The following is a 14651-nucleotide window of genomic DNA, read 5'->3' as shown; positions in this document are numbered from 1 at the left end:
ACACCTCACCTCTCCGCATTTTAGCTGTTTCCATGGTGATAGAGTTGAGACTGCAACCAGAAAAGAGGGGGCTGTGTGTGTGTGTGTGTGTGTGTGTGTGTGTGCAGCAGCAGAAGCAGGTGATGAGGCTCAGCTCATGGCAGACAGTACTTCAGCATCTGGGAAAGTGATTTCTTTCCCATCTAATAAAAGTTATATTAAGGTCATAGAAGAAGAAGAAAACAGACATTGTAACCATTGAAATAGCTGGTAAAAAAAAAGGAACTGGACATGTGTAAGGAGGAAAAGTAAAGTAAGCAAAAAGTGAAACATGATACCGTTTTTTGTCGTTTAGCTCATTTGCAACATGAAGCTGCTGTAAGTCACCAGTGAGCCACGCGCATTGAGAGGACCCTGGAAGTGAAGCCGATAAATGGATACATGAATTGTAATATTTAACATGTGCTTCCTCTGGTGTGTCGAGGTGTCCTCTGTAAAACAGACACTTCCTGTCCATTGGTCTATAGTCTTCAGTTCTAATGCACACAAGCTGCTCCGTGAAGACACTGAGAGTTCATTAAAACAGAAGGAAGAACACAGAGAAAATGAAAACACATTGTAACAAATGTAACGCATGTTTTCTGCAGCAGTCCAATGAGTGACATGTTTTTGGGCACGTGGCGGCACCTTTTTCTTATTTCACCAAGACTTGAGTGACAGGAAATAGTGTTTTTCTAAAGGGACAATTGGATACAATAATGTGTTCATACATATTGGAGTTGGTTGTTGATGCTGCTGCTGTTGGCCTCATGTGAACACCCGTCGGCGGTCACCGTCACCCCCTTCTATCATAATAACCAAAGCAAGAATTCAGCTGATCACACATTTACCTAAAAATGAATTCCCGTCAAGTAAAAACCATACGATTTATGTACATTTGACTACTTTTAGGCCAACAATAAATAAACAATGGAATGTGCATTTCCTTCTCAGAATTTGAAACTGAATCTTAATGCTTTAGATCGAGAAACATTTGTTATGATCATTCATGTGCATGGCTTTATGTCTTAGATCAGGGGTCTTCAACGTTTTTCAGGCCAAGGACCCCCAAACTGATAGAGAGATGGAGCAGGGACCCCCGACTATATATACTGTATAACATTGTGTTTTATATTAAACTGGGCCTATTGCCATGTATAAACATACATTGTATGTTGCATACAATGTATGTTTATTGTGCATTCAATACTAAGCTATTCAAATACTCAGGTTGATATATTCATGTTTTTATTTTAAACATGTGAAGGCACAGTGAGTAGGGGGGCCGTGCCACTGCCATTTATAAACACACCTTGTCAGCTGATACTAATGCCAATATCAACACTGTCTGTCAATTGCATGATAATCATACAAGCTATTCAAATTGATGTTTTAATTTTAAACATAAATGTGGAAATGAAAAAAATGAGTGATGGCCTATGAGCCAGTGCCATGCATAAACACACGTTATCTTGCATACAATAGTGAACTATTAACAGAACGGACAGATTCATGTTTGGAATAGTTTTGAAGAAAGAAAAGATGGTTTGAATTTGATCTTCATATATTGTTAAATAGTTGCATGATATGAACGGGGATGTGATCTAAAATGCTTTTTTTTCAGTTTCATCTCGACTTTAAAATTTTAAAAGTTATCAATGTTGTTCTATTGTCTTCCCTCATTGGGACGCCTCGATGGACGCATAGCGGCCCTATAGCATTCGCACAAACACAACCTGGACGAACGAGGTTTTAGTATTAACCAAAAAGAGGATTTAGTTTAGTGTGATGATAAACTAAATGTAACAAGAAGCAAACTGTGTGGAAGCCCCCCCATAGGCTCCTGAGGGAGAGCCTGGTCACAGAGGGCGGGCACAGGTTTGATTCCAGCAACGCAGACTGTCCGTTACGTGCACGTGGGCAGACACTTTCCGACCAATACGGAAGTGGAAGCCCGTAAAGCAGCAGGTAGCACTGCGGTTTTTTCACTCGGATTTATAAGATAATTTACATTAAAGCATTGTGTGTGTGTGTGTGTGTGTGTGTGTGTGTGTGTGTGTGTGGAGGGGGTATGGGTAAGGTGGAGGTCTCTGTAACCGAGGACGGAGTAATGTCCAACGTAATGACGTAAGGTATGTAAACACGACAGTCTGAGTGGAACCCGTCCATTAAAGACGTTCCTTCACCTTACCTTGAGATTAAAGTGTTCCTACATAATATAGTTCTTTATAACAACTAAGCGCACTTACTGGGAATGAAACAAAAGAGCCACGAGACTCCATAGTTGAGCCGTGGTGTGTTTAATTTGACTGCATTCAAGACTTTGGATTTAAACGGGGCCGACTGATCCTCTGTGCAGCCGGTTCTCGCTCAGACGGCTGCGGCCGCAGGGCTTCGAGCGCCACCGCGTGGCCGGATGGCCGACCTGCCACCACGTCGGTGAGGCCGCGTTCAACTGCGACCTGAAGGTCTTCTTCCTCACCGTCCTCGCTGTGGTCGTGATCAAGTAAGCCCCCCCCCCCCCCCCACACACACACACACAGTTCACGAAAATATTTTATTATGTATACAGAATTAATAAATGCAAGTTTTTAAATGTATGTTCTGGAGTAGGTGGATTTAATTCATTTAATTTCAGAAGATCTTCAAAAACCTTTCATTGCCTTGATTTCTACCTACAATAGCTGCAGCTAAAGCTCCATTTACCAATTAATCAGACATTTATTTTGTCCATTCAATCTGTTAAATATTAATAAAATGTCATCAAAGAGTAAAAATACCAGTTACAATTCCCCCAATAGTGAGCTGGCTATCTCAAAGTGCTCATTTTGTCAACCCAAGAGTCCAACAAATGTTCTGTTTGTATAGAAAACAAAGACACAGCGGAATGACTTTGATTATCAAATCATTTTTAATATCCATATTTATGTAAATGAATAAATACTTGAAATCTGTTTCTTCTTCTCTTCTCTACAGTTTAACAATATTTGAGCTACATTTGACACATCCTCGCCCCTCCATGGTGAGGATCTAGTGTGTGATGGAAGACGCTTTCAGTTCGGTTCTATTCAAATGTATGAGGTTCTTTATTAAAGGGGAGACACTACAGGGGAATAGGGCAAAAACACGGGCTCATAGTTTCACCATGAAACGTCCCCAGTTGATCATTTACGTTCAGACAATTCTTTTTTTCAGAAAATGTAAGTTGAAATATGCAAATGAGGCAGTATCTTGCGAGGTTCAAAATTCTTCTTATTTTGTTGACATATTAGAGTGAAAGGTTTTTACAGAGGGAGTTTTGGATCTCTTTTAATCACTCAATATATCTGAGAATACTGTCAACAGCATGAGAATCCATTGTCTCCATGTTATTAGCAATAACATGTGTAAATCAAGCTATGAGTAATATACAAACAAACCTTTAAAGATATAATTAATTACATTAAGGCAATTACTTTTTGCATTACAAGCTTTCAGAAATGTTATGTTTAAATATGCAAATTAGGCATTTTGGGTAACTTTTGATGAATTTAGGAGAGATCTACAGACCCAAATAGAAAGTAGTAAAATTTTACACCTGAATGTGTATTTTGGATCTTTTCTTTCCACGAGCCTGAAATATGTTATGAAAGCTAAATCTCTAAAATTGACCACTGCATGAAAAACAACGTTTTTGCCTTAAAATAATAATAAATAAATGATTACCCATCGTCTTCTTCTTCTACTCCTGCAGAAGCTTCTACCTTGGATTATTTGACCGAACACGGCTGTCTCGGCAGATGGCCGCTGTGATCGCTGTGTTTGGTGAGGTTGTGTTTGAATGCCGTTTAAAACGTGGATTTGTACACAAAGTTTGCTGAAACCCGCACGGTAACAGTAGCCAATGAAATGTGTCTGGAATCAGTCTCACAGATGCACAGGGACCGTTTGATAACCCTGCAGTGGGTAATGGTGGGGGGGGGGGGGCTGCAGCACTGAGAGATTGGCTTTGCACGGACGCCTTGTGACTTTAAGATCCTATTTGGTCCACTGGCTTAAAATCAAAAAAAAAAAAAAAAAAAAGGAAATCTTGGAACTAAGGTGCTTTTGACCAGATAAGTCGAGCTGGATGCGAATTTGTATTCTGAGCCACAGTCTGGAGAAAATGTTTCACTTCTCTAAACACAGACGTGTTCCTCTGTTCCATCTAACAGAGCTGACACTCAGGCTGAGAAGTGGCCAAGTGGACACACAGTATCATAAACCAATCAAATAGAATAGTCCTGCAACTCATTTCACCATTCTGTGACGATTTCTGTCTGTTTTTGTTCAAATGTGTCTGTTTCAGTTGAAAAATGGTCTGGCTTTTATCATACTATCATTAGACACTTCAAACATTGTCCTACACACTCCTTTATCTCAACAAATATGACATGTTTTGGGGCATATTAAGTTTTATTGTATAAATAGGTTGAAAAGAAAAAGCAGGTATTTCTCGCGGGGCTTTTGTTTAATTGCAGCATTGCTTGTTCTGAACGTGACAGTGAAATCTCACCCGCTCGCTTCTGTGTGTCCTGTAGTTGCCGTCGTCGTGCTCGTGAAGAAGACGAAGAAGAGGACGATGAAGAGCGCCGCTTCGGCCCCGCCGAGGAGCGAACAAGTGCAAACAACGTCGGCTCTCCTCCAGCAGGTTTAATTAAACACAACGCAGCTGTGATCACCAGAGGATTGTTCTCAGCTATAAAAGAAAGAAAAGCGTTTGGATTGTGGGACACGTGTGATATCTTTACACATTTGATCATGATTTTATACGACACTTCCTTCCTGCTCTCACTCTAAAAAAAGTCCCATGATTCATCTGGGATTTTCTTTCACAGACACCTTTTTTTTTCTGGCTTTTTAAATGAACCAGTGAATTAAATAACGCTAAAATATTCTCCTCCAGCGTTACTGTAAATGTGATGTTCATTTATAGAGAAAATATACTCACTTTATATATATGCCACCAAGTGCAACGCGACACTATATGACGATCAATGTACTGTAAAGATGTGAGGGAAATAAAGAAGCTTACAGAAAGATGGAAATACTCACTGAGATTTTTAACGATGCAGTGAACATGAAAAAAGGTGCAAAGATCACTCTTAAAATAGATTTAATAAATCTAATTCTGCAGCCCACCAATGGTGATCTAAGTGTGAGGTAGAAGCATTTCACCTGTGGAACAGTAAAGTTGTTTTATTTCATCATAAACTGTCTCAGCGGTACTTTTTTTTTTTTTTGTGAAAGTGTGTGTGGATTTTATCCACAAGAAACATAAATATAATAATGACGCTGTTTCTGTTGCATGTTTTACTGCAGAATATAGAACTTTCCACTCTGAAAGGGTTCGAAGATCGTTTACGTGTCTCTCTGAAACATGGATGTGATGCCAAATCTTATAAACAATGTGAGGATGCATTTGCTACATTTGAATCTACATATATATATTTATATATATTTATATATACATCCATCCATCACCGCTTTGTCTACCGCAGCGCGGCGACAAAAGTCTTCTTTATTAAAGTGTACCTTTGAAATAAAAAAAAATAGAAAACTGGACTTGAATCAAGCTGATGTTCTACTGCTTCGTATATTATTGCGAAACACAAAAGCACACGCACGCACGCACACAGACACACACACACACACACACAGAGGAAGAGAGAGACACAGATGGAGGGGGAGAGAAGAGACAGCGACCACATACAACACCATTCATTATTAACACACCCAATATAGCTGGACTGGACGCTGCTCACTCCTCCCCCCCTCCCATTAACACACACACACACACACACAGAGAGCCCTCCAAGACCCTCCCCCTGACCCTGCGACCTAGGCACCATGGCAACCCTCTGACCCATCGCTGTTGCTGTGGTAACAACCTTGGAGCATGTCTGACCACTGCCCCCCCCCCCCCCCCTTCTCCAACACACACACACACACACCCCTGCTCCACGCCGAGCCGAGGCAAACCGATCGATATTCTATCACACAGAACAGTGGAGCGAGAGAGAGGAGGCCACGGGCCAGCCAGATTACTGGGATGAGGGGTGGGAGTGGGGGTGGGGGGGTTTGACAAAAAGAGAGCCAGTGTGTGTGTGTGTCAGAGGAAACGAAAAGGGTTTTAGGGAAGGTAGGGGATGTGTGTGTGTGTGTGTGTGTGTGTGTGTTGGGGAGGTGTGCAAAAAGGGGTTTTAGCGTGCGGGTGTAATCGGGTAGGAGATTGAGAGAAGGTGTGTGTGTGTGTGTGTGTGTGTGTGATTTGGAGGAAAGAGGTGGTGGTAGGAGGGGGCTGAGAGTGTAAGTGGATAGAAGATTGAGAGAAGGTGTGTGTGTGTGTGTGTGTGTCAGAGGGAAGGTGGTTTAGTGTGGTTGTTATGGTGGATAAGAAAGGGAGGTGTGTGTGTGTGTGTGTGTGTGTGTGTGTGTGTGTGTGTGTGTGTGTGTGTGTGTGTGTGTGTGAGCATCATTTTGAGTCGTGGCGCTATAAGACATCTCCTCGCTTTTTTTTTATTCCAACACACGTTTGTCAGTGGATTCCTGACTGTGTGTGTGTGTGTGTGTGTGTGTGTCCTCATGAATTGAATACTTCTATCCGAAGGGTCACACACCCGAGGGTGCCCGGCCCACACGGGCTTATGGGATGTTACTTACATCACACACAGAGAGAGAGAGAGAGACAGAGAGAGAGCGCACAAAGGAATAGCAGGCACAATGCAGGATGACGTGTCCGTGTTAGATGTTACATTAAACACTCAACGTACGTATGATGAAGGGAAATAAACGCTTTAACGTGAGCTGAGGTCAAACGTTTGTAAAGATGCACCGAGCTTTGGTGCTTCATGTACACCAACATGAGTAGTAGACACCACGATTAGATTATTCTACTTTTAAAATGGGTTAAAGGCTTTAGATTACTGCATATGACTGTGTACTTACATATTTATGTATGAAACACATATTAGTGCATGTTAAATAGTGAAAGGTTTATGGAAGGAAAACTTTGTCTTAAATTAAGATGGACCCAGAAATAAATCACAGTGTACCATCATATTAGTATTCATTAATGACAGAAGTATACAGGGAAGGTAACATTTAATGTGTAGAATCATTTGTGGTCAAACTATGTTTTTTTACAAAAGGTTTCTTTGGGAAATACTAATGTAAAACATTAATAATATCAATTTATTTTTTATTTTTTTGTTGTTGCTGAATGAAGGACGTGCCGTTGTAACTATTAAATAATGTACAGTATTATGGAGTGTGTTGATTAAATACAGGGCAAGTAATTACAGTGTAATACAGTATATACAGGGTGTATTCAAGTTCTTTATTCCGTTTTTCTTTGGAGGTTTTGAAGAACACGTAGTTTGTCTCCTTTTACAACATCGGCTGGCATCACGTTTCTATTATTACTCAATATGTGCTGGGTAACGTATGAATCCTCCCCAAACCTCTTTGTTTCCTGTACTTCTCCCCTTGTTACCTTTGGGTACCAACTACGTATTTCATTGATACCGTTTTAGGAAAATATGCGCAATTACAACACGGTGTACTGCAATATATAAAACACAATTATTTCCCTAATGGGAAATAAAAAAATATTGCTTTTTATTATTATTGCCCCTAAAGTAAATACATATTTGCTATGAATTACACTGAGCAGAACTCCACATTTATATTACTGACTTGGTGGTAATCAAACAGAACCATGCGTCTGTGTGTGGGAGACAAGTGGTTAACTGCAGTTAATGAACAACAAGAAATCATAAAAAGGTTGCATTAAGTCCCGACAGAAAGGAACAGAAGAAAGGAAAACAAGGAAGTCACAAAGGAGGTGACCTATATCCTTGGGTTAGAAGGGTGTGTGTGTGTGTGTGTGTGTGTGTGTGTGTCAAGTGGGCTGGAGCACTCATTTGCTCTGTGAGCCTTGTAATGGTATTCATGAAACATGGACACACACACACACACACACACACACACACACACACACACACACACACACACACACACACACACACACACACACACACACAGACTCACAAGTAGAAGCGTAAAACTATCGAAGCCAAACCAAGTCCCAGTCTGTTTATGGGCTTTTTTAATAAAAGATACATTACTGGAATGATTTACCAATCGTCTTATTTTGAAGGGGCTAAAAGTGAAAAAGGTCACTGACAAGCTGCATTCAGCACAACAGAATATATAAATAATGAATACAGTTTAAATAATTGAAACAATAAAAAACTCAATGTAGTTGTGGGACTCTAAAACTGAAGGTAAGGATCTTCTTACAACTACTGTTTGTTTATTGTGATTTTCAAAATACAAATAATGAAATCCATCATCGTTTGTGCATGCATTAAGTACAGTTTGCTGTACTGAGATCATTTAAATAAAGAAGGTGGAGGTGGAGACAAGAGGGAAGATGAAAAAAATAAAAAGCGTGTAAAGTTTATGATACGTGCACGTTGGTTCAGCAAGATAATCTTAAACACCACTTTAATGATTTTTGAATTGCAAGTGCAACGTTAGGCTATAAAGGAACTCCACCACGGTCACATGACTTCACGTCACTGCTGAGCTAAAAGAGGACTAGTGTTCTAGTGAGGACGTTTAGTCAGCTCATTTAGACTCATTTTATATCGTAGAACCAATCGTTAAAATCTCTTCAGCCGTGATTAGAATAGAATTCTAAATACTGTCAAAAATGTAGTTTTGTTGAGATACCATTTTTAAATTGACCACACTATATGCACCATGACACCCACGTGTTGTCATGTATCAGTGAGGATAGGCAGCAGCTGTTAGCAGCATTGTTTACAGTGAGACGTTCTGATGCACCGAGGCCAGTTATCTGATAATTCAAAAAGCTGGATCGTTTGTGGACACAATGTCTGAGTTTGGTGTCAGTTGAGAAACAAAGAGGGAGGAGATGTTTCATTCATTTTCATTTCATGATTCATGCCAGCTCTAAGCATCTGAACATTCCTCTTCACTTGGTAGCATCCGTGACAGACGGGAGTCACCATTGAGATAGCTGCTGATACACAGCCCAAAGTCTAAATACAGTTGTTGAAATATTGTGTGAGAAGATGTGCACATGATTCATGTTAATACAGTTTAATTTACACTGGAATGGGTTGCGCAGTATAATTAAAGTGTGACAGTAAAATGTGGCGAAAAGAAGCTATAACGCCGCATCCGATGCTACGTTTGATGGTTGCTTTCTGATGAATCTGAAATTGTACAAATTTAGAAATTGCTGTCGAGGTCTAACCGTTATCACACAATTGCATGCAAGCAAGTTCAATCTGTTATCTGCTAGTAGGCTATTAATGATAGAGCGCAGTGCATTTCATGTTCTAAAGGTGAACCCTGGCCCTACTGTCAGGGTAAACCTACTACAGGGGTCGGCAACCTTTACTATCCAAAGAGCCATTTTTCCCTATTTTCCACCAAATAAAATTCGTCTGGAGCCGCAAAAGCTATTTGATAAAGAATAAAGACACTTGTTGACATTTTACGTGTTATAACAATATCAAACTCTGATGAAGAGGAGAGTTTGCTGCAGTTGAGGAATCGCTCTTTGTCACTCATCTCCAGTGTGATGCTTTCCAGCTAATGCTGTGTGTTTGTTCTGGAAGCGTCTTTCAACATTATATTTTTTGTTGTTTGCAAATTTCTCGCCACATATCAAGCATACAGGTAAGCCAGCATCGTTGGCAGTGAAAGCAAATGAATACGTCCACACAGAACTAAACTCTCTACTTTCCTCCGTGACTTTTCTGTTTTGGGATTTATCCATCGATCGTTTACCGAGGGGGGCGGGGCTCTGTAGATCATGATGAGCCAAGAGTAGGGAAAGCTTGAGAGTGACGTAAATTGCAAGTGGCAGATCGCTGCCGTTTCTGAATATTTTACTACTTTGCTCGACAGGGTTCGAATCCAGGTTGATGCGATCTTTCCATGAATATATTTTCTTCAATGTATTTCTTCATACGTGGCTGTGATGTAGTGCTCACTTATACAATCGTAATCCCCGCAATATATATGAGATGTGGCTTTTAGATCTCCAGCAATGTTTGTGAATGTGTGATGCATCTGGCAACAGAGGCAGAAAACAGCTGCTGCTGTTACGCGAACACAACACACACATAGAAGGAAACCAGTAGGATGTAACACGCACCCACTGCATGCCCAGTGTATGTGAATAGTCGCGTGATATTCGTTTTCAGGCGTTTAAGTCTGGATGGAGATCATCTCGAAAACAATGCTTAAACACCGTGTGGACAGAGGACTCGGAGCCGCGGGTTGACCCCTGACCTACTAGAACAGCTGTGAAGAGGATCTGTATCACATGGAGCAGCAGCATTGTTTCTATGGTTAATGATGGTTACAGATTATGATACATGAAGATGTTCTCTGTGTGTCTTTTACCAACCTCAAGCCAAATATTGTCCTGCTCCTTTAGTCCAAGTCACACCATGTTCCCCTTCCCTGAAGGCTGCAGGGTTTAGAGCAGCGCTCCCGTTCCAACAGAAAACAGTTTACTTTGAATCACAGAGGAGAAAAGCAAACACGTTGTGAATGAATGACTGTAGATGGTGTCTCAGCTATCAGAATATCGCCAACTCGTACTTTAGAGGGGCAATGCGTGAGATGTGGACAGCATTTGTGTTAACATCAACAGAAGGTGAAGAGGTTAAAGTCTTAGTGGTCACTGCAGCGTCCTATGAGCGTCCTCAGTAGAGCAGCCTATGTCACGATAAAGGACCAGGGTCTGAGTGCATGTTGTTAGTTTGTTTACTGGATTAAAACCAAAGTGTCAGAAACGAGAAAATGACTCACATTTTCGTTTTGTCCTCTCTGCGAGACAGACCTTCAGTCAGCATGAATTCAGCAAGCCGTGCAAACCCCAGCCCCGGTCTGATCCCGGGAGACCGCCCCGACACCCCGCAGGGTCAGCAAACTGTCTTAGCTGCCGGTCACACGCAGTGCTCGTCATTCTCAACATCATTTTAACACAATATCCATATGCTGTACATTTTATTGTATGTTCTTCACGTTGGCTGAAAGGTTTTAGATCAAAACTTCTATCTTGTGCTCGGAAACAGGAGCGACCACAACAAATCAACCACAAGGTCCATTTAGCAGCTCTTCATAAGCAGAATTCATTTCAAACTTGTACGCGTACATAGATGAGAAGTCCTTTAAGCAGCTTTAATGTATATTTTTTGATCGTAACAATGTATAAAATGACTGTAAAAGGCGTCGCTCGTAGTAATAAGCTACAGAACATGTGTCGCGTGAGCCGCTCCCCTCGGCTTTACGGAACTGTAAAGTGAGTTTTAAGCTCATTGTTTAGCTCTGGTTTTGGTTCACTCTCACTGCTCTTATAGCGTGGTCTTCAGTAAAAGAAACTCCACTGAACACTACTCAGCACCAAACAGTGGACCGACGCACTGAGAGACCAGCTGGTGGAGATAGTGGTGCATTTACCGTAGAGGTGTTGGAGTCAGGAGTTGATAAGAGACCAAAAACAGCAAAAACAAGAATGAATATCAGACCAACGTTCATCAGATGGACACAAACACGACTCCACATGAATCATAATGTTGCCCCCTGACTTCTGGATATGTTAATAAGTGTACTACTTGTTAACAAGTTTGCCATGTCAACTGAAAAGCTGATGGTATGTTGTCTTAACTTGTTTCTGCTGCCCCCAAACGGTCAACTGGTGTACTGCAGGTTTAGGTGCTAAGAAATAAGCACCTGCTGGTGAGCTTTGCTACCTACAAAGCTTATTGTTGCTAGAAAGAAATATGAATCTGATAGCTGTTAGGAGGTGTCGAGGCGTGGGTCAATGATGGATGCTGATTCATTGCAGCATCCGGAAGAAAGAAGGCTCCTCAGTCCTGCTTCATACATGTTCTTCCAGTAGAAGTTCTACTAAATGATGTCTCCTAACTTGATGGCATGTGTCTAGACATGTCAGGTGTTAACACTTCCTCTGACTTGTTGAAACCCTTCAGGTAGAAAACACATGACTTGACACTGCTGCCATGAGTAAGAGTTGGTCACACAGCATTTATTTCCATTTTCTGACAAAACTCCACACAAAAACAAACTGGAAACCAAGCTGAAAAAGAGAGATCCTTCTTTTGAATTTCATTTTCTTTCTTTTCTTTTCTGGCTGCTGTTTTGCAAGTTAAGGTACCGTGCCTTATTCCACATTTCAACTGATTTAAATAATGAAATCGGAGAGAAATCTCTTTTTCCGAGGACACAGAAAGATTGTATTTTTATTCTTTTTTAACAGGGGGGAGGTTGGGCGGGGGGGAGGGGAGGGCGGGTGGTGAAAGTTGGTGGAAGTTTACGAGGACGGAGGGTTTGCACGCTGTTCACAAACAGACAGACAAACGGACAGATAAACAGGCGGGGGAGGGAGAGAAAGAGGAGAGGTAAAAGAGGGGGAGACAGTGTGCTTTGTCATGTCTGAATGAAAACAAGGAGCTCTCAGACCCACTCCCAACTTAAAAAAAGACTTTCACGAAAACATTTTCTGTTTTTAAAAACACCCAGTCCTCTATTAGAACAACATAGGCAGAAAAGAACACATGGAGAGGGAGGAAGGGAGGGAGGGAGATCAAGGAAGTGACCTTTTTTCCGCCCTGTTGAGGGCGTGAGTGAGTGCTGAAGTTTTATGGTGAGATTGATTCTTTATTGATAGGGGAGGAGGAGGGAGAACTCTGGCAGTAGAAGATTGGCAGTGAGTACATAGGAGTAGAAAGAGAGAAGAGGACGGAGGAAGTGGCAGTGAGTAAGGAGCTGGATCTGGGTGGCAGGCTCTGGCAGGAAAAAGACAAATAGGTAAACAAAGAGAAGACTAGCATCGGCAGTCGGGAGTCTGGACGGGAGCTGCCGCGTTGTTGTTCTGCTTGGCAAGAGAGATGGCAGTGAAACAGTCGGGTTTCTGTCTGTATTCTGGTGCTTGGATCTGTATTCGGGTCCACACACAGCGCTGTGGTTTGAGTACACGTGTGAAGAGCGGCTGCAGCTGACGGTGCAGTAGTAAGCGTCGGCAGACTGGTGCTGTACAGACTTCGGATAGAAAAACATAAAAAGAGGGAGAGAGGAAACAGACAGGGAAGATTTACAAACCCGCCTCCCACCTCCTGCATCCTCTCCTCTGTCGTTGGTCCTCGCGGCGTCTTGGCGTGTGATCTTTTATTTTGTCTCTTTGTGGGGGATGAGGATGAGGATGAGAGGAGGATGGGTAGGACGTTATCTTCTGGCACAGTTTGAGCATGTTGACGGGAGAGGAGGGATGGGTGGAGGGGGATAGAGTAAAAGGGGTGAGTTCAGGGGAGAACGGGGGTGAGAAGGAAATGATGCTTTGATAATTTAATAGTACGTCTCTTTTTCCACCCAGCCTGCAGAGATGTAGAGGAGAGAAACAGAGGGAAACAAGAGAGACAAGAGTTATCATTTGAGCTGAATTATTATTTAAAATGATGACGTCCTGGATGATATTTTCCTGCACAATGTCCTTTAAAGTTGTTGTTAATTCTTTTCCACTACATTTGCAATTTATTCTCTTCATCCCCCTGTAAACATCTGTACTGGCGTGTAATCACAATCTGTGTAATATTACATAGTATGACATGCTACTAGGGATGTCAACGGTTAACTGTTAATAGGTTAACCAACGAGAATGTTTCGGACCAGCTTTGCATGTTGGTCTGTTGTTAATTTAACATGGAAAGGAGGCTTCGGTGTCCATGTTAACCAAATGAGCTGTTCAGACAGGAAGCACTGCGACGAGCTACGTGCTTGATGAGTTTGCTAAACACCGGCAACTTCTGGTTCTAAAAAGTGAAGTTGATGCAGAAGTGTCTTAAACCTGCATTCTCTCTAATGTCCACTAGGGGGCGACTCCTCTGGTTGTATAGAAGTCTATGGGAACATGACTCTACTTCTCTCTTGATTTATTACCTCAGTAAACATTGTAAAGATGAGTTTATGGTCTCAATCTCTAGTTTCAAGTCTTCTTCAATACAGCATGATGTTCATTTAGTAAACTATGGTCCATTTAGAGTCAAACAGACCATAAAGCAGGATACGCTTTAGGGCGGGGCTACTGTGATTGACATGTTGCTACCGCAGAGTTAAAACGTAATCCTTTCACTGTGTGTTTTCACTTCATGTAAGTTCAAATTTGAAGTTGAAAGTGAAATAGTTTGAATTCAGAATCAATCTCATCGTCTCTTCTGATTGGCCTTCATAGAGACCACCAATCCAACTGTTTAGAACAAATATCAGCTGATAGATCAGAGCACCCGTGACCTGGTGCAGCAATAAACCTCAGCAAAGCCAACAGAAAATGAAATAATGTGTGTGTTATCTGACCTCCGGGGTTTCGGCGAAGGATGAGTTTCCGGATCTCATCGTAAACAAATATGAGGAAACTGTACGGGAACGCACAGAACCACCAGCTGGGCCTGAGGGAGGAGGAGGAGGAGGAGGAGGAGGAGGACCGTCAGTAATAAAGAACACAGTACTCATGAACTGTCTTAAAACAAAAGTGTGTTGCCATTTCAGGA

General features: G+C 41.6%; 1 protein-coding gene and 1 long non-coding RNA gene across 4 annotated transcripts in view; one reads left to right on the top strand and one right to left on the bottom strand.

The window, feature by feature from the left end:
• The first annotated feature begins 2088 nt into the window (after positions 1–2088).
• Positions 2089–5369, top strand: LOC306708013. Of its 2 annotated transcripts, XR_013767441.1 has the most exons (4): positions 2089–2524; positions 2995–3040; positions 3752–3822; positions 4578–5369. It is a non-coding gene; the product is annotated as an uncharacterized lncRNA (long non-coding RNA). The 2 variants fall into 2 exon arrangements; XR_013767440.1 differs by lacking the exon at positions 2995–3040.
• Positions 5370–12115: 6746 nt separating this feature from the next.
• Positions 12116–14651, bottom strand: part of atp1a3a (ATPase Na+/K+ transporting subunit alpha 3a) — a 38689-nt gene continuing 36153 nt past the window's right edge. For both annotated transcript variants that reach the window (XM_079175842.1, XM_079175843.1), the window contains 2 exons: positions 14458–14549; positions 12116–13481 (listed from right to left, as the gene is read on the bottom strand). In XM_079175842.1, coding sequence (XP_079031968.1) covers positions 13453–13481; positions 14458–14549 — 121 coding nt within the window. In that variant the 3' untranslated portion in view covers positions 12116–13452. The remainder of the gene's footprint in view (positions 13482–14457; positions 14550–14651) is intronic.

This window comes from Pholis gunnellus (genome assembly GCF_910591455.1).
Source record: "Pholis gunnellus genome assembly, chromosome: 16".
In the NCBI taxonomy this organism is placed as follows: domain Eukaryota; kingdom Metazoa; phylum Chordata; class Actinopteri; order Perciformes; family Pholidae; genus Pholis; species Pholis gunnellus.
The sequence above is the reverse complement of the archived record's forward strand: the minus strand, read 5'-3'. Positions and strand labels throughout refer to the sequence as shown.